The sequence below is a fragment of the Medicago truncatula genome, chromosome 5, assembly GCF_003473485.1.
Source record: "Medicago truncatula cultivar Jemalong A17 chromosome 5, MtrunA17r5.0-ANR, whole genome shotgun sequence".
Taxonomy (NCBI): domain Eukaryota; kingdom Viridiplantae; phylum Streptophyta; class Magnoliopsida; order Fabales; family Fabaceae; genus Medicago; species Medicago truncatula.
The window spans coordinates 12,762,649-12,782,842 of record NC_053046.1 but is presented as its reverse complement, the minus strand read 5'-3'; the positions used below and the strand labels follow the sequence as shown (position 1 = coordinate 12,782,842).

Below are 20,194 nucleotides of genomic sequence, written 5' to 3'. Positions count from 1 at the left end.
GTGAAAGTCTTTTTTCAGGGGATTTCGGTGTGAGTTGTACGAGTAAAAATCCTCATTAATGCTAGAAATACGTGCAATTAAAATCTTTTAAGGTCATGTTAATAAATACCATTAAAATATTTGTTAAAGATTAAAAAAAAGAAAAAATTGTTAAATTTACATTGAAAAAGTTGTGTTTTAATATTTGAATGTGTAGAACACACGATTTTTAATATAAAGTTTACATTTTTCTATCTTTTTATTTGCGTTAAAACTATAGTATTAGATAGACATTCTTTCTATTTCTTTTAAGAAAATGAAGAGGTTTCCAATCCGAACTCAAGTTGTACGCCACTCACTTGGTGATGATGATGTTTTTTTCTTCTTTTGAAAGGTGGTGATGATAATGGTATATTGATGAATGGAATATTTGTTTTGACGGGTAATAAATCGAATATTAAAAACAACAGCTTTGCTATACATCGCGAGACATATTATCCCGACGGAATCACGACAGTTTTACAATCATATATATAATTTTACTCCCGCCACAAAAAAAATACATTCAGTGCAATTTAGCTGTTGTGAATTCTTCGTGAGTTTTTTGTCGGGATATTCAGCCTTTCTCTAAAAACAATATATCTACTGACTTGTATGTAGATTTTGAGCAAATTCAGCAAGGGTTTCTAATGACATGTTTGGTAACGCGCACAAACAACCAATCTCGCATTACGATGCCGTACTCATCGCAATTTTATTAAACTACCTATTTGAGCTTTACACTAAACACAAGGCTGCGTTTACACCACCGTTGCACCATACACTGACTAAGTGGATTAATAGAAGTATGAATCTATTATTATTTTTTTCTCTTTTATTAGAAAAATAAGTATCAATTGCATAAATATGATGTAGCATTCTAAATACCATTTATTAATATTGTAGAAAACTTAAATTAAGTTCTTTAACAAAAAAGATCATTGGGGGATTTTTTAAAGACAAAACAAATTTCTAATTGAGGATGAAGGTAGTGATAAAACAATTATTGATAAAGAGGCAGTTTTTTTCAATCTAGGTTCAATTATTGATAAAGAGGCAGTTTATGACTTTAAACGTGGTCCAATTATTCATGATAGAGGGCATTTCTGACTTTTTAAGGCTCTACCTCATTCACTAGTTGATACATTATATAATGACAAAATTGATAAGCAAAAGAAATCATACTACTCATATCATTGTGAGAATATGGAGTCCCAAAGCTGCACTCAAGAGCAAGGGTCAGTCTAATTCAGTTTCATTTTTCATCCTTATTTCATCTATATAGTTTTATTTATTAATATTACTTTGTAGCACCAATACTCTTCATGTTCCATTTTCATACATAAATTAATCATAGTTAAACCAAGAAGCTTTGTGCAGGAAAGTGATAGTTCAAGACAAAAACTCAGGCCTGGGATTGGGAAATGTGGTGTGCAAGACTGGTAAAGGCTGGACATGTGTTATAACTAGGACTACTGGACCTGATGCTGGCAAAGTTTTTGTTAAATGCGGTGAAAATTGCACCTGCACACTGTATGTCACACACTGCTCCTTTAGACTATTTTAATTTTACTAGCATCTAAATGATTTTGATCAAAATGAGTTAAATGTAAAGTGATTTATAATATTTTTCAAAATCGAATGAATTGGTTGGTTCAACTGGTTGATCGAGAATCAACTAGTTTCCTCGATTTGATCCTTATTCCATCGCAGTTTCATTGTTTTAGATTGAACTAGGTTATAACCCGTTCAACGGTTATCAGTGCAGCAAATTGTCATTTTTACGCTTTTTATTTTATTCTTTTACTTATTTATTTAGTTGTAATTCGATTCAACTATTGTCACATCGGAAGTCTTACCCATTTGATCCAGAGTCCAGTTTTTAAAACACCGATAAATTTAAGATTAAAATAAACTCTAGACATAAAAAACTTTAAATCAGTTTCATGTCAGAATTAACTCTTGAGATAAAACCGGTTCGACTTATAAAACCGGTTCGACTTGAGACCATTCAAATATGCCACAAATCTAGGCTTATATAATCAATTTTTTCTATATTATTTTAAAGTATCATAATTCATTTTTGGAAGAATTTTACCACATATATGTTGACCAACTCTTATGCATGCAGTGATGGTGGAGCTGTGACACCTGAAATTGAGACTAGCACTGACAATGGCAGTGAAACATTCTGCAAGTGTGGTGAAGGATGGAGTTGTTCCATTTTTAGGACTGAAGGTCCTGATGCAGACTCAGGCAAGGGATTTGCTGATTGCACTCAACAATATAACTGTGATTGTAAATGTTGATGACCAAATTGTCCCTAGAGATTAGAGAAGTGATTCACTAAGGGACTTTCAAGCTAATAAAATATCAAGGTTAATTAATTTGTACTAAATTTGGTTTATCATCGGTATTATGTGTGATCGGCTATGAATTTGGTTTGCTAGATTTTGTAATTAGTATGTGTTTGGTTGTAATACAATAGTATGTGTTTGGATTGATCTTGTAATGCAGTGCAGACACCTCTGTTGTCTCTTAAAATTTCAAATTTGATTCCTTGTTAGTATTAGTTTTTTTCTTCTTTTCACAATTATAAAAACAGTCTGAAGCATGGTCAAGAAGTTTTTGTAAACTAATTTAAGGATTAAGAAATTACAGATCACTGGTTAGCATAATATTGATGATAATCACTATTTTAATAAGTCTTTAACTTGTATTTTCAAGATTTTTTTTTATAGATATCTTACACAATGATAACACTGGTTAGTATTTTAACAACCACAACACACCCAAGTATAAAACATGTTTAGATTAATTAGAGATCCAAAGTCATAATAAAATAGCTATGTACACAATACATAAATTCATATCTATGGCTCATACTGGCTGCAGTTGAAATGTTGTTTCTGCTGACTGCATACAACTTTGAGAGAGAAATGTATCAGTTTTAAAGTTAAACAATATGCAAATGCATAATATTATCAGAACAAAATGTGTATAATGACATAACCAGGGCATGAAGCATATGTTTGAATTAATTTCAAAAATAAAAGTAGAAAGATAAGTAGGACACAACACAACTTAACAGTACTTAATCACAAATCATAAATGGAACAAGATGCCAATAACATAAACCAATAACAACAAAAAAGTACTATAAATAAAGACTAAACATAGAAGATGCCATAAGATTCTACTCATAGTACAACAACATAGAATTAATACAATCATCTATGAAGCAAAGTTAGACGTGTTCCAATATCGGATACTTATCATGTCCGTCCGACAGAGATACATATTATTACATTGAATTATATTATTTTCTCAAAGCATTATCTTTGTTGGAGTGTCAGATATATGTGTCTGTGATTCATGGACAATCATACATCACCAATATATACATAAAATTCTTATAAAATGATTACAACATGTTGATCTATTGTTCATACGATGAACACAACAAAAACTAACGACTTACAAAATCAAGAATAGTGTTTCTACAACCAGGTCTATCATCTTTCCTCACATACTCCCTCGCATCATTCTCACCATACTCAACCAACCCAACCTCCCCCTTCATCTTCCACAGCTTCTCCCCAAAACTTCTATGCCCAAAATACCCCTCCGCCTCCACCTTCTCCCCTCCCTCCGTCACAACCACCACCGGAACCCTCTCATAAAACCCACTTCCCACACCTTCGAACTCATCCAACTTAACCACAGCGTCATCCGAAACCGCGTAAACTTCTCCCTTCACCTTATGACCCGACCCGGGTAGGTTGATCAGGTACGGTATTCCGTGGGGTCCAATCACCAGTGGATACGGTTTCTGTGTGGAGTATGTATTCATGAAAACGGCGTCGTCTTTGGTTTTAAGATCTTCCATTAAACCGTGGTTGGGGAATCCTTGTTTCAATGTTCCGTATGCGAAGATTAGATGCGGTTTCGCTTTCGCCATTGTTTCTCTCTCTTTTCTTTCTCCTTTGCAGTGTCGCGCAATTCTTCATTTTCATGTGTTTATTTTCGTTTTCAAGGCCCATGGGCTTTCGCCTCAAAAGGACAAAGGAAGAGAATTGTTAAATGTACGTAAAAATATGAACAAAAAAAAAAAGATGATTTTTACGATAGATAATTAAAAATGAATCAAGGTTATGGTTTATATAATGAAGAAAAATATTTATGAATTAATGTTGTTTGTTGAATATCTTAGATCAAGATTGTCTTTGGAGAGTGCAATTATCAAAAAGAGTTTGAACGTGTTACATGTCTATAAAAATTGCAAAATGTTAAAAGTAAACGTAAAGGTGAAAGAAATAAATAGTTGTTTCAAGTTGAAAAGTTCTCACTATGGAGCCAAGCAAACACTTAGAATGATAACAAGTTAACAATAATACACACTAACCTTGAAGACATGATAACAAGTTTAGTTTCTCCAGAGAAATATATGGATGTTGAACTTTAAACAATGTGACTAAGTTTTAAACTAATGATTTGCTTGATGATGATTTGGGATGGATCGGCTGAGTGTGCTATTGCCACATCAGCCCATATATATATATATATATATATATATATATATATATATATATATATTTTATACAGAGCATAATTATATAATATATAAGTTCTGTTTTGAAATATGACATGACATAACTCTTAACTTTTGCGTTTTTTATTTTTTCATGATAATATAAACAACATACATCCTTCAAAAATAAAAAAAAATAAACAATATATATAAATAAATTTACTTGTAAAAATAAACTTAGTGAGAATCAAATTTGTGAACTTCAAACACATTAACTTGATTACCTTCCACTAAATTATAATGCTTGCTATATTATTTTTTTGCAACTTTGATATATATATATATATATATATATATATATATATATATATATATATATACACCTCCGTCCCATAATATAAGCAAGAAAAACTCATTTTCTTTGTCCCAAAATATAAGTAAAAAAGACAAACTTTTATCCTATTTAACCTTGTTTTTAAAAAAAAAAAATCATTTTTTCCAAGATTTTTTTTTGTTTATTCTCATAAAATTAAATGCAAATTACATTCAATTTTCTCTCTCTCTCTCTCTCTCTCTCTCTCTCTCTCTCTCTCTCTCTCTCTCTCTCTCTCTCTCTCTCTCTCTCTCTCTCTCTCTCTCTCTCTCTCTCATTTTCTCCATAACCAATAGCCAATGAAAATTGTCTTTACTCTTCCTATAAAAAAGAAAACACAAAAAACTATACTCCAATTTCTTATGTTTTAGTTTTTTTAATAAGTGTGATTTTTTATTTTTTATTTTGCTTATAATTTGGGACGGAGGAAGTATATATACACACACATCTTTGTGTGCGCGTGTTAGTGCATGTGCGTGCGCTCTATGATATATAAATATATATTAAGATTTTGCAGCTATAAATAATTGACGATTTGTTAATGATTATTACATATGTTGTTATTTTTGTAATCTATTTTGCCCAAACTTTTAGTCTTACTTCCTTAAAAAAAAAACAATTATCATGAAAAAATTATAAAAAAATGCAAAAGTTAAGAGTTATGTCATGTCATATTTCAAAATAGAACATATATATTATATAATTATGCTCTGTATAACAAATCCTTTTAATGATAAAATTTCATTTATCATTCTCTACAAAAACAAACTCTCAAAAAATGGAAAAGATTTTACTATTTCTTCCTCCGTTCCCCTTCCTCCAAATCCTCCTCTCCATTCTCCCCCTCCAAACTCAAAAAAAACTTGTAGTATTCACATCTTCTAGTGCACATAATACTCACACATAAGAAGTTTCCCATAATATATTTGATCATATAATAACTATCAAATGAACTTGTAAAATATTAGGGGGCCATGGCAGCTGCCATGGTCCCTCCTCTCCCTCTTGCTGCTAGCCCTACTACGATGCTATGTTGCCCAAACTAGAAGAAGCTAAAATCAGTGAAGTGAAACAAATTTGGCTTATGAATCATTGCATTCGGCGGAACAGTGAAATAGTGCTGTCATAATAGAGACATGATACTGATTTTTCATAGATATAGTTTCTTTGTTGAAAATATATGTCACACAAGCCAAATAAGTACCATAGTGTTTCAGTAATCTACTGCTCTTAATGTATGGTTATTAAGGCAAGCACGCATACAGAAATGTTGATGTTAGAAAAGGATTGAAATGCTTTTAGTTTAGTATGAGGATAGTAACGCTTCAACAACGCACCCTCTTTTTTTAATAATATAATAATAAATAAGTAATAGTAATCTTTGTTCTTCCTTCAAAAAAAAAAAAAAAAAAAAGTAATCTTGGTTCTTGTATGATTTGATGGCACGACAGAAGAATTATTGAGTTAAGTGCTAAGATTTGAACTCTGATGTTGCCGTTAATTTTGCTTAGAAAATTTGTTTGTTTTCTTGTATAGAAAGTTGAAGTCCTAAACTAATTTTTGAAAGGACCAGTGGAACACGTCTGTTTGTACCCTAATTAATTAGTAACCTTCAGATTACGCAACGTACCTAACTTAAGAAAATTAATATTGACATGTCATGTAATTCCAGTACTTGCTAAGAAGCTAAATTGTTGACAAATTTAACATTGTTTATATGTTTTTATATAAAATCACAAGGTAAAAGACATGCATAAAAAATTAGGGCACCTCAAATATGTTGACATCTCTCGGATGATATCCATCTTTTACAACATTCTAAAAATAAGATGAAATAAAAAAATATACAAAAGTATTTTGGGGATTAAACTAAAATACAAGTAAGAATAATCAGGAGAACTCAACATATGTCTTATTAAAAATTTTATCAGAAAATCCAAAAAAAATAAAATCTGAAAAGAGAAAAAGAGTACCGAGCAAACATCAACAAAGATAATAAGGATACGAGAACCTTATATAAAACATCATCAACAAAATTTGAATTCAGCAAACCCTAATCTATTCCGATTTAAAAATTCTAAAATGCAAAGCATCCCATTGTGCTGAAGGCCATCTAACCCTAATATGAGAAATGTAAAATTGTACGCTTTTTTTGTTAACTTCATACAATTCAACCATCTATTCCTTAAGTGTCGAGGAACAATAGTGTTTATTATTTCATAATGCTCACCCTGAAAAGAAGTAGTGATGTGTAGATTGACAACAAATCCACCTAAAAAAATAGCATTTTTATCCCTGAAAATTCCTGCACAAATTGCAGGGCTTGGAAAATCCTTAACATTATCATTTATATTACACCCGACCTAGTTAAGAATGGGGGATGTCACAACACATCCTTAAATGCAAAGAACAATAGGTGCATGGACCTAGACAATAAAAGCTTTTAAAAACACAAATTTCTCCATGTTAAAATAATAGTGTGCCTTGGTATGATTTCTAGTAAGGAAAGTGTTAGAAGTTAGAACACACTAAATTAGCAACAATTACACCAATTAATATTGACACCGTCAGATATGTATCTATTTTTGCAATACCATATAGTGATAACCACTTTACATTGTAGTCACCAAGAATATTTATAACAAATGGTGTCCACCTGCATACTAGAAATGGTAGTAATCAATCAAGTACCCAAGTTGACCAGCAAAATGACATTCAGAAAAACAAGTGTTTGCTAAACTCTTCATGGAAACCATGTTGTAACCTCTAGCCCTTAATTAATCTTGTCCCAAGGCTATGCTCATTGCTCCATAAAAATAAGGAGCTTATGCTTCACATCGATCCAAATAGAAGAAATAATATGAAAGGAAATAGATCCCTTAGATATCAGTACTATAGCCCTTGTAAGAATGGTCCATCGGTTATTTGAAGTTACCATATCCCAACTAATTAATCTTGAAGGAGGAAGCATCATTGATGTCCCTTGTATATCTCAACCGAGGTCACCCTCCTTGATATAAATTCACAGAGAGCATGAGAATTGAGAAGGGATATAAGCTCCTCTTGAACTAGCAATGAGGAATACAAAAAGGTGGAAACAAAGCTGAACTTGAATATGTCAACAGTTAAATATGTTTTTGGTTTCTATAAATACTTAACTTTACGTTTTAGTCTCGCTAAATATTTTCTTCAACTTTTAGTCACTACAAAATTTTCCATTTTCACTTTTGGTCCCTCTTTTAAAGTAAACTCATATTTTTGAATAAAATTTTGTAGAAAAATTCATAATATTATAATGATCTCTCTGAAAAAAAATTAGAATGTTTTTTAACAAAACATGAATTTAATATGAATTTTTATATTTTTGACAGTTAAAAATTAATATTAAATTTATGTTTTGTTAAAAAAATTCTAATTTGTTTTTTGGAAATTTTTTAAACAATATTCTTCACATTTTTGCACAATTTCATTTAAAAAAATACAAAAATTAACTTAAAAATAAGGACCAAAATTAGTGATTGAAATTTTATAAGGACTAAAAGTTGAAGAATTTTTTTAGAGAAACTAAAACGAAAAGTTAATATATTTATAAAGACCAAAAACTTATTTAAAAAAAAAATAAATACCTGTAATATTAACCACTTTTTTTTAGAGATAATTATAGTTTTAACATATCAAAAGTAGGTATTCGAGTTATCGTATATATTCATAAGGACTCGTGCGATATCGATGTCTTTCAATAATTATTACCATTTTAAGTAGAGAGTAAAGGTAGGTTGGTTTTTATAAAATTGTAGAAAGTTGATAAATTAAAAGTAGAATAATTGAGAGATGAGTTTATCGGGGATTAAACTTGGTCAACAACTTGATAATATATTCTCTTGGTCAATTATATACTTTAAGTGTTTCAATTATACCTTCATATGTTCCCTATCATTCGTTTCAAAGTCCAACAAACGACAAAAGATCTATTTTAGCTATTAACTTATGATGTCTTACTCGGTTAATCTATAGAGTATCATTAAAGTTTTGATACGATGACCTTACAATTCATGAAGAAAGAGAATATCTTGAATTCTAAAGATGATTCCTCAAGATCCTCTACCCTTTCTTGATCACTCCCTATCTCCTATCTTCCTCTAAGACTTCGAAATATAAAGTTCTTCTAAAATATGACAATTAATGGCCTTTAAATAGAAACTGAGTAAGTGCAAATTTGCTAACAAAACAAGCAATTCACTTAGCGAATCAATTTTATTAGTAGTGAAGTCTTTGCCAACTCAGTACCCTGCGTTTTGGGCCTCCTTAATTAACTAAGAAAAGTTTATGATTGCTTACTAAATTTATCCTTTTTCTCCAATTTGTCTGACCTGATTCAGTTTTTTTATTAAGGGGAAAAGAAAAAAAAGAAAGAAAGAAAAAGACAAGAAAAAGGACTAAGTAATCCGCTGTCATAACGCCCTAGAGATATCCGCAACCAAAACGATGTATAATTGAGGAGGGAGAGTTGTCCATGTTTTTAAGGAGTCGATGTTGGTAGCACCAAACTTGACAAACCAATCAAAATATTCACTGTCTTCTCTTAAGGTATGAGTAAAGAAAACCATCCAATGAAGAGAAGTGAACTTTCTAATGAGAGAGAGTAAAGTTACACACGGATAAAAATCATTTTATGTAGTATCTGCAATCAACTTCAAAGTTGTCTGGGAGTTGGATTCCAAGATGATAGATAGATATATAACCAAGATCTCAAACCAATTATGTCATGGACCGGTCATTAAAGAAGGTCACCTCAAATGCACCAAAAAAAACTAACATCATGTAACATATTTGAATCAGATAGACGTCACCACCTATCTCGGATTTATATTCCATAATGACTTCTAAAATATGTCTAAATGTGTGAAGCTTTGAAAAATAAATCAAGTCAGGTGGGTACATTACTTGATTGATCAGATAATCTATTTTATCTTACCTCTTGAAGTCCCTACAACTACGACATAAAGATCATTTTCATAATGAAGATAATCAAGATTTTATTTTCATGTACATCTCTTATTTTACATGTTCTATTCTCGTTTTGTGTTAATGTTATTTTTAATCTTTGATAAAATTATATATGAATCGAGAATTTCAATTATACTATTTAATTGGTACTTTACGCGCTCTGGAATATATAGGGAAAGTTAAGAATGAGATTTGACTCACTTGTAAATAGGGTTGGGAATAGGTCAGGCTAGACCAGGCTTTGATAGGTCTGAGCTTGGTCTACGAATTATTTTTTAAGCCTGAGCCTGACCTATGGCCTTTCATAGGCCTACTTTTTAGGTCTGGCCTATCTAAAAGTCTGGTCTGGCCTGAAAGCCTATTTACAGGCATACTTATTATAAAAGTCATTAAACATTCTATTTTATTTACTTTTAAATAGGGTAAATAGGCCTTAATGCCTATTTCATTGTAGACTATTACTTTTCCCACCCTATGCCTTTCCTCGCGCGCCCTATTTTTTTCCAATTTTACCCCTGGTCCGGATTTCGTTTTCCGGATGGTATTGTTAGAATTTTGCAGATGTTTCCGAATTTGAAAATCCGGAATAATGTTTTACTAGAAGTTTTGCAATTTTAATCTTTAAAATTCGTAAAATAAAATGCAAATAAAAGAAAAAACAGAAATAAAAAGACACAAACATAAAAACAACTCATTTTATTAATATATGTACAATACATTACAATAATTTTCAAGTTTTTTAAGCTTATTACATAAGATCCTAAATCTATTTCTAATCTCCTATGAGCCTAATTCTAATCTCCTAAGAGCCTAACCACTGGTATGTGATGGGACATATCAGTAGTTTGCCTATTGGAGGAAAATCGGAGGACGAGGAGGGAAGAGGAGGGCGGGAAGAAGAGAACAATGCCCATGAGGGAGGTGGGGGGGGTGCTCAAACTTACGCCCAGGCAGGCCAAGCTAAGAACCACACTGACCCACATGACCCTCAGATGAACCGCGCTTCATTGCAGCGCGGTTCCATCCTTATTGACCGTTCATACAAACCCTGAAAGTTTTCAACGAGGCCCTTATCTATGAAAGGCCAACCATGGAAAACCATGGTTGTAGAAGGAAGAAGAGGAGGAAAGGATGGGAGAGGATGGTGTGAGAAATGGTGGGGTTTGGAAGACTATTTATAAGGAGGGGTGGGTCAAAAACGGTTGGGAGGCCATAAATGCAGTCAAAAAACGCGTTTTGCCATTATTTTTTTACTTGGCCACCGACAAAAACGTGTGGTGTAGACCACTGGCCATGACTGATGTATTCCAGAATATATAATTCGGAAAGCACATCTGTTTTCCGGAATATATTTTCCGGATTAATGCGATAATAGTGGTGAACGAGGGAAAGTTGGCACTTCCTGTAGGGCTAAGGACATTCTGGAAAGTAAAATCCGGAAAGATTCATAGTCGTTAATGTGGGTTTGGACGGTTACAACAACCACTAACACGTTTTCATTGACTGTATTAATGACCTAGGACTTGTTTTAGGCTATAAATAGGTTTTCATCTTCAACAAATACCTTCATTCTTCACTTCACCTCTTTTCTTACATTTTCTTCAAATGTTTTTTAGTTTTTTAGGGGTGTCGATGGTGTCATGGTCATTGTTGACCGTTCATAGGAACCCTGCAATTGCAATGCATTGCAACTTGTGTAGGGTTTATATAACGGTCAATAGAGACCCTTGACATCAAAGAAAGACACAGAAAATTACATAACATCTGGTTCGGATTTCTGTTTTCGGAAATCACTAACAATCTGATCCGGATTATGTAATCCGAACCAGGGGTATTTTAGTAAATTTTGCAGGGCGCGCGAGGAGGCAGCAGGGTGGGAAAAGTAATAGTCTTCATTGTAAGGTTTGTCTATCACTATAAGGTCTTAAAAGCCTATTTGACTACAAGGCCTTAAAGCCTATTTAAAAAGTCTATTATTTGAGTTGTTTCTTTATTTTTATGTTTAATATAAATTATATTTTATTATAAATAAAAATTAAATTTTACTCCCTCTGTTCCTTTTTAACTGTCATTTTTGGAGAAAAATTTTGTTCCTATTTAATTGTCACTTTTAAAGTTCAATGCAACACTAATTGTTGTTTTACCAATATTACCCTTATATATTTATTGCGGAGAGAGAAACATATGAAATGAAATATTAAATTAATAAGATCATTTTAGTAAAAGTAAAAACAATTGTATCAAAAGTAGTAATATTTATTGATTGTCTTGGTTTGTGTAAAATGTCAAAAAGTGAGAATTAAAAAGGAACAGAGGTAGTAATAACTTGCATAAACAGGCCGGCCTATTAGGCTTCGTGGGCTTTTTTGATAGCCTAAGCCTGACATATTTACTTAAATAGGCTTTTTCAAAAACCTAAGCCTAGCCTTTTTAATAAACAGGCTAGGCCAGACCAGGCTTAAACAGGCCAGGCTGTAGGCCGGCCTGACCTATTCCTAACCCTACTTGTACATGTTAGAAGAAATTGTAACCTTTACACTTATTTTTTTTTAGCTAAAAAAAAAATAACAATCTAAGGAAAGGAACACGCCAAGTCGTAGGCTCCTGTAAGCCTAAGCCTAGCCTTTTTAATTGAAGGAAGGAACTTTTACATGTCTTGTGGTTTGAATCGCAAGAAAGCATAAGGAAATAACAATCTATACATGGAGCCCATGAAAAGAATTACATTTACTGTACTTGCTAAAAGTACAATAATCGTATTAAGGTTTGTATTATATTGGTCGTGCCTTGAGAGTGCTCTCAAGGGTTGTATTTATAGCCTTCTATGGACCTGATTTATGATTACTTGGGTTGTAAGTAATATGGATGTTTAGGTATTTTAGGCGCCTTCTAGAGGTTTCTAGAAGGAAGTAGAGGCGGCGCCCTGGAGAGGGCGCGCCTCGAGCCTCAGGGCCTTTCTTGAGAGTGCTAAGACCTCTAAGAGAGTCTAAAAACTCTCCTGGAGGTCTTTTAGGTTCTATAGAAATATATTGACGGTCCATTTACATTTGTTCCCCCTCTAGCAAGAATGCTCAAAATTCCATGCATTTTTTCTTTTGTTTCTTGATATCTTCCATCATTGGATCCACTTACTCATATTAGCTTCCATTTTTTTTTTTTACAAAGCATATTAGCTTCCATTTGAAATATCCTTCAATTCATTTTTATACGAAGAGTATTATGTTTTTTTTTTATGAGTGGCTAGGCCACCAAATTATGTCATTGTTAAAAATGCATATTTCTTTGATTTTATTGTATACTCAATCAAAGAGAAGATAAAGGTTAAATTTCTTTCCTTACACTTTCTTTTCATCCAAATAAACCATTAATTAATTTGTAGATATACCAGCTGATTTATTATATGCTCTCTATGTCACCATCCCTAACCGCATTCACAGATGTCCCTATCGATCCAGGATACAGGGAAAAAGTAAAAGTGTGTGTGTTTTTTTATTACTTGCTTTGGGAGAAAGAAAAAGAGTGCACAAAAAGTTTAGATTCAAAACTTAAAAGAGGATTTAGTTGATATTTTCGAGTACATTGTTTGATAAATGTTCTCATTATATCATTAAATAATTAACTCTTTTGCATTTGAGTCATCTTGTATTTATTTTATTGAGTCATCTTGTATTTTTCTATATAAATAATTTTATATCACAATCTTTTTAAAATTTGAATAAAATATTTAAATTCCAATTAGCTCTTATGGCTCTTGTCTGCTTAGTTAATTATACATCATCAAAAGAAAAGTTATAAGCACTGAAAAGATCATAAATTATTTCTAACATCCAATCACTTTTTTTAAGAAGTAACATTCAATTATTTTTCATATTTAATTTTTTAAATATAAATTAAATTACAAATTAATTTTACTAGTAAATATTCAACGGAACTCAACTCATAATATATCAAAGAATGATTCGATGATGAAATAGTATTCCCTCTAATCTTATTTATAAGACGTGTTTAAGTTAACAAAAGTTTATGTATTTGATCTAATTTTTTAATCAAATGTGTTACTTTATATTAATCTAAATTTGTTTTATAAATATAATTAGAGAGAGTATTTGTTTATTTTCGTGAAAAGCAATATTTATTGTTTAAGAAAAAGTGAAAAAGGAAACTGTACGTTGGTCATTCGTGTGCGTATGTCTGTCTGTTGCATGAATTGGAATCTTTAAACCCCAGAAAACACGTTTAAAAGAAAAAAGTGGCAAGAACAAGAGATATCAATATATACAAATACATTATCCAAAATTGAAGGTGCCGGCATGTTCTTCAACATTCCAAAGCCAGGTTCAGTGTGAGCATACGATTGAAAGTTGAACCAAATCCAGCATGGAAACTTTCACATGTAAGATGGGTCACTTAGCACATGGCATGTTCTTGCTATGTGTGGCCCCTAAGAAGCCAAGTTCACTATCACTATTCTAAGAGATGGGTCATTTAATATGAAGTGAAAAATTGAGATCATATCTTAATCACTCATAATTTTATTATTTCATCTTTATCTAATATTAATTATTAATCATTTCATTTTCTCAAATGAATTGTTGATTATATAGAGTGTGTTTCATTTTTTATACTGACTTGTCTATATCACCGGTTAAGGTTTGAGTTTGTGGTTTATTGCGTCAAGTCCTTTTATTTCTTTTTCATTTTCATTTTATTTCAATTTTGGCTTACAAAAATATAGAGTGTGTTTGATTCCCAAACCAAACAATCTATTTTTTTGACAAAAAGTTGTCGCATGGTTTAATGAGGGATAAAAATTCATGCTTTTGTGCAATCTCTAACTACATGTATTGTCCGACATCATGACTAGTTTCTAGATCAAGTATGGTACAAATCAAACACAATCATAAGAGTTTTATCTCCAAATTTACAACGTGACGATAGTGACTATGATATTTTTGGAGGTATGGGATAATTCTTGAATGGACACAAGAATTTGGATACTTCATTTGATCACACACATAAAAAAAGTAAATATGCTATAATCATTTGGAAATTAATTATTATTTAATTTTTTTTTTTTTATACTTTTTGTCTTTTTATGTGTGTAACTAAATGGAGTATCCAAATTCTTGTGTCCACCCAAGAATTACTCATGTTTTGGACCATAATTTTGGATCATCACATAGTCATTGAATATGGTTATTTGGACATTCATATACCTATACATTTTGAGAGAGAATAAAAAATAGAGAAGATGGTGTAATAGAGAAGATGGTGTGGTATATATGTGATATGATTGGTGATCTGATAAAAATAAAGATACAGAGAGAAAACAAGGTGTTGAATGTCTTTGAGAAATTAGAAGTGTCAAGATACTTGTTATTTTTTATATACAATTGTTATAGTGTGTAATATTAGTAATTATAATTTTGGATTTCTTTCACAAACTTAATCAAATGTTTCGACTCAACCATTTGAACTACACTACATCCTAGAAACAAAGTAAGTACAAATAATTTAAGTTCATAGAATTGTGTTTATTTTTGAATTTGTGTAGCAAATTAGCAATAGTAGAACATCAAAAATTATATTTCGAATAAAAGAAAAAAATAAAACCCTTCCTTTTGGCTTGTACCTATGAATAATATAGCCCTCGATCACTTTGCCTTGTTTGTTTTGGCGGGTTCAATGATTGAAAGTTACCATTCACTGCAAAAGGTCTGTGTAGTACTTCCCCCTTTTGGTTTTGGGATCATGCATAAATATGTGTCCTCTAAATCATGCACGAGGATGTTATTATTATTGTTGATTTTATGTTCTTTCTCCTAGATATTTTGTGGTCTTCCTTGAGGGAGAAAAAGAGAATTGTTGTGGGTACGGTTGTTTGGTGAAGATAACTTGGACAATAGAGTTTGCCAAAGGAAATAATTGCGGGAATGACTTCCTTTGCAATTGATAAATTATAGCACGTACTATGGTTGGAATCCATGAGTGCTTTTCATTCCCTAAGAATGATTGGTCACATTTTGTCAAATGTTAATGGGATCCACTATATCTAGCTTTGACAAGTAAAAAAATGAGAACAAAATAATTGCCCTAGAATAACTCCATCCATGAATGCTTCTTCTACATTCCTTTTCTTTAGAGAAATAAAATAATGACATGTTATTAGTGATTCTTTTCATCACATTTTAGATAAATTGAATCCGCATATTCGGAAAGTTTTGTAGCTAAATTATGACATCGAGTTAAGAGTACCAACACAAAAATTTAACATTACATCTTTACCAAAAAAACTTAAGACATTCAACATATTGATCATCTCATATATATACCGATCAACATTCATCTTTTCATTAAATGTGGAGCTTTTAACTCAAACTTGCCACCAACATAGATTATGTTAAGGTTTTCACTTCAAGTGAAGCAGCCAGAGTGACGGTCTCTCATAACTTTGAGTTCTCATTACTTATAGGTTTTCCCACTTTTGAAATAAACAACTATGTTTAATGTTAATTTGAATGAAGACCCCATAGATTAAAATTGTGTTTCTTTCACGCGCATATTTGAATTGGTCGATTTAACATAAGAATACTTATACAAACACGATTTAATTGATCAAACTCACTACTTAATCGATTAAAAATGAGCATTATAATTGATTATCAATCCTTCCAAAAATAATAAACATCTAACAATGAGCACATAGACCACATATACCACATGACTCAAAAATAAGGTGCTACATTTTTCCCTAGCATTTAGAAATGACTTATTAAAGGCGAAAATGTTCATAACCAATATTTATTTTGAGAAATGATATTTGTACAACCAATTTGTGACAACTTTTTGACAACTTTATCTCTCATATTCACATTATGTTTTTATTCTCTCTCTTCCTTTTTCTCTCTCCATTGTTTTTGACCAATGAAAAGAAAGAGAAAAGAAGTTGTCACAAAAATTGTTGAAAATGGTTGTTCAAATATCACTACTCATTTATTTTATAGCATCTTCATCGCAAAGATTGGATTCAATTGTTAGGTGTGGGGTCAAAGATGCAAATCATGTTAAGGTTTCCGCTTCACATGAAGTGACAGTCTTCCAAAACTTTAAAGTTCTCACTGTTCTTAGGCTTCTATTCAAAATTTCCACATTTACAACTCAGAATTCAGTCCTAGATGACAATTGATTTTGTATCATAGTATTCATATAGGTGAAGTGTAAGAAAGAAAATGAAACATAGCATAAAAAATGTGATGAGAGAGTAATAAAAGAGATAAGTAATGAAAATAGAGATATAAAGAAACATACCTCCTCATTAAACAAAGGCAAGTGATTGCTTTTTTTTTTAATGAAAAATATTTGTAATTAGTTCTTATGTTATTTCGAACGAAACAAGTTTAACTAATATCATTAATCAATAATTGTTCATTACAAGTAGGAGAAATCTCACAAACATGGTGACTAGATCAAGAACGGGCCGCCCTCGCTAAGGTATGAGCAACCATATTCGCTTGTCGTCGAATAAACTTCATCTTAAAATTGAAATGTAAAACTAACTCAAAAATAATATGAGAAACAATAATAGAAAATTCAAAAGTTCCATGATGACTAGCTGTTAGAGATGTCACCGACGTCTGGCAATCCAATTCAAAAGTCATAAACTCCCATCCGTTGTAATTAATTGTTTGATTATTTTTTCTCTTTTTTCGGGTTTGAACTCATGACCTTCAAATCTTTACTTTTTAGCATAAATCAGTTGAACTATTCAACCTCGATCATGGATTAAATTAATCCAAATCTTTGAAAAACTTTAGGTCGACCAATAAATAAATAAATTGTATAAAATAAACATTGATGGGTTTTTAGTGTCTTTGTGATTAAGAAATTATCACAGATATATTTTCATACAAAGAAGACTCTTATTAAAAAAAAATGACAGACTTTATATATAAAATAAAAGTCAAATACAAAACATAATTCTAAATCATATATTTAAATTTCTTTTTAAAAAAAATCATATATCTAAACATAAAAGAAATTCTAAAAATATTCTAAACAGAAATATAAATTATAAATTATAAATTTTAACGATATCTTAATAATGTTATGATTGTTATTGAAGTTGTCCATCATATGAAAATCAGCAAACGTAGTAGGGATAAGAATGTAGCGCTGAAGTTGTACATCGGCAAGGGCTATGTCTGTATTGACCGGCTATATCTCAAAGAGGTCATGCAAAAACTGGAATTTGCAAATCGTTGGGTTAGGTGGATTATGATGTGTGTCGAAACGGATGATTATTCTGTGATTGTTAATAATGAGTCGGTGGGACCTATATTTCTTGGCAGGGGACTCAGACAAGGTGACCCTCTCTCGCCTTACCTATTTATCTTGTGTGCAGAGGGTCACTTAGCTCTTATCCACAAAGGTGAATGGAGAGAGGATATGCATGACATATCTATATGTACTAATGCTCCCGTTATTTCTCACCTTTTATTTGCAGATGATTGTTTCTTGTTTTTTTGGCTAAATGAAATAGAAGCGCACATGATGAAACATATCCTTGAAATATATGAGGCAGTCTCTAGCCAAGCAATTAATCTCCCTAAATCTGAAGTTTACTACAACCACAACGTATCAGCCCCTTTGAAGGATTTTATCACGACAACTTTGGATGTTCGAGCTGTTATGGGTACCGGCAAATACCTCAATCAGTAGAAGCAAAGGGGCTACGTTTGGCTTTATGAAGGATCGTATTTGGCACACAATTAATTTCTGGAGAAGCAAGTGTCTATCCAAAGCCGGAAGAGAATTCATGATCAAATCGGTACTCCAATTTATTCCCTCATATGTGATGAGTATCTATCTTTCACCGAATAAATTAATTGATGATGTAGAAAAATGATTAATGTTTTCTGGTGGGGACATGGTGACTTCACGAAAAGAGTTGTGCATTGGTTATCTTTAGAAAGGCTACATGTTTATAAAAACTTTGGAGGAATGGGATTTAAGGACCTCAAGTCTTTCAATGTGGCCATGCTCAGTAAATAGAGATGGAAGTTCCACATTGATACTGCTAGTCTTCTGAGTTCTAGACTTGGAACTAATCTCAGTTATGTCGGGCAAAGTATTTTTAGTGCTAAAATGGTGGTGAAACAGGGTGCAAGATGGTGGATTGGGTCAGGCGATAACATTCCATTACTAGGCGCACCTTGGCTCAAAGATGGACACTCTATTGCCACTGATAGTCCTATGTGCGCGCCTCTATCTCATGTCAAAGTCCATGATATCATTGAACCATCGGCAAAGGTGTGGAATTTTTATTTAATTTATAATCTTTTTTATCACCACAGTATCCAACTTATATTGAATACTCCTCTCCAAACTCTAGTTATTATGTCTGTAGTGCATACCGTGTTTGCGTGAATGAAATTGCAGATAACTCCTATTCGCATATACCGGGTCAGTGGAACTTGATTTGGAAATTGAAGGTTCCACCCAAGATTACAAATTTTGTGTAGCGTGTGTGTTGGTGTTGTTTCCCCACGTGTACGTGCCTTAGTAGCTGAGAGGTACATTGCTCGGTTGATTGTGTTCTTTGTGGTAGTAATTATGAAGATAACATTTGTGTGTTGTTGGAATGTCCATGTGTTATTCAAGCTTGGTGTGTTGTTCATTTATGGGACACAATTGATAGAACTCTTCGCAAAAATTATAATATGGATGCCTTGATATTTTCCCTTCTTCACCAATTACCCTCGGCCCAAAGTGAACTGTTTGTCACGATTATGTGGAGTTTGTGAAAGCGCATGAACTTGAAACTGTGGCAGCAACAAAATGTGACGAGCATGCAGGTTGTCGAGCGTGGAACACATCTCCTAGAGGATTGGTGAGCATCACAATGTATTAAATCTCAAAGAACAACAAACTCCTATATTCAACAAATGGTCCTAGTAGCAGCGATGTGGTGGAATGAACGAAACTTGCACGTGGCAGGTACAAATGTAATATTGATGCCTCATTTTCCTCATCCCTAAACATGGTGGGTATTGGAATATGTCTTCGCAATGATACATGTGAGTTTGTTATCGCAAAGGCATACATCTTCTCTCCCCTACTTGATGTTGATGTGAGAGAGGTTGTTGGCCTTCGCAAAACGTTGAAATGGATGGTTGCTCTTCATTTTGATAATGCGAATTTTGCACTTGATTCTAAAAGAATCGTAGATCATTTTAAGTCATATATAATTGGTAATAGTGAATTTG

The 20,194-nt window shown here is 32.1% G+C and overlaps 3 protein-coding genes across 3 annotated transcripts; 2 read left to right on the top strand and 1 right to left on the bottom strand.

Annotated features, from left to right (window-relative positions):
• Positions 1-1,103: 1,103 nt before the first annotated feature.
• LOC11421849 (uncharacterized) lies at positions 1,104-2,587 on the top strand. The gene is made up of 3 exons (XM_003612850.4): positions 1,104-1,256; positions 1,399-1,551; positions 2,150-2,587. Exons 1-3 carry the CDS (start codon positions 1,225-1,227, stop codon positions 2,325-2,327), a joined length of 363 nt encoding a protein of 120 aa, XP_003612898.1. The 5' UTR covers positions 1,104-1,224; the 3' UTR covers positions 2,328-2,587.
• Positions 2,588-3,236: 649 nt separating this feature from the next.
• Positions 3,237-4,532, bottom strand: LOC11434110 (putative gamma-glutamylcyclotransferase At3g02910). The gene is made up of 2 exons (XM_039834122.1): positions 4,424-4,532; positions 3,237-4,064 (listed from the first exon to the last, which is right to left on the bottom strand). Exon 2 carries the CDS (start codon positions 3,977-3,979, stop codon positions 3,488-3,490), a length of 492 nt encoding a protein of 163 aa, XP_039690056.1. The 5' UTR covers positions 3,980-4,064; positions 4,424-4,532; the 3' UTR covers positions 3,237-3,487.
• Positions 4,533-18,035: 13,503 nt separating this feature from the next.
• LOC112422030 (uncharacterized mitochondrial protein AtMg01250-like) lies at positions 18,036-18,647 on the top strand. The gene has a single exon (XM_024784740.1). The coding sequence runs from the start codon at positions 18,036-18,038 to the stop codon at positions 18,645-18,647; it is 612 nt and encodes a 203-aa protein (XP_024640508.1).
• Positions 18,648-20,194: the final 1,547 nt, after the last annotated feature.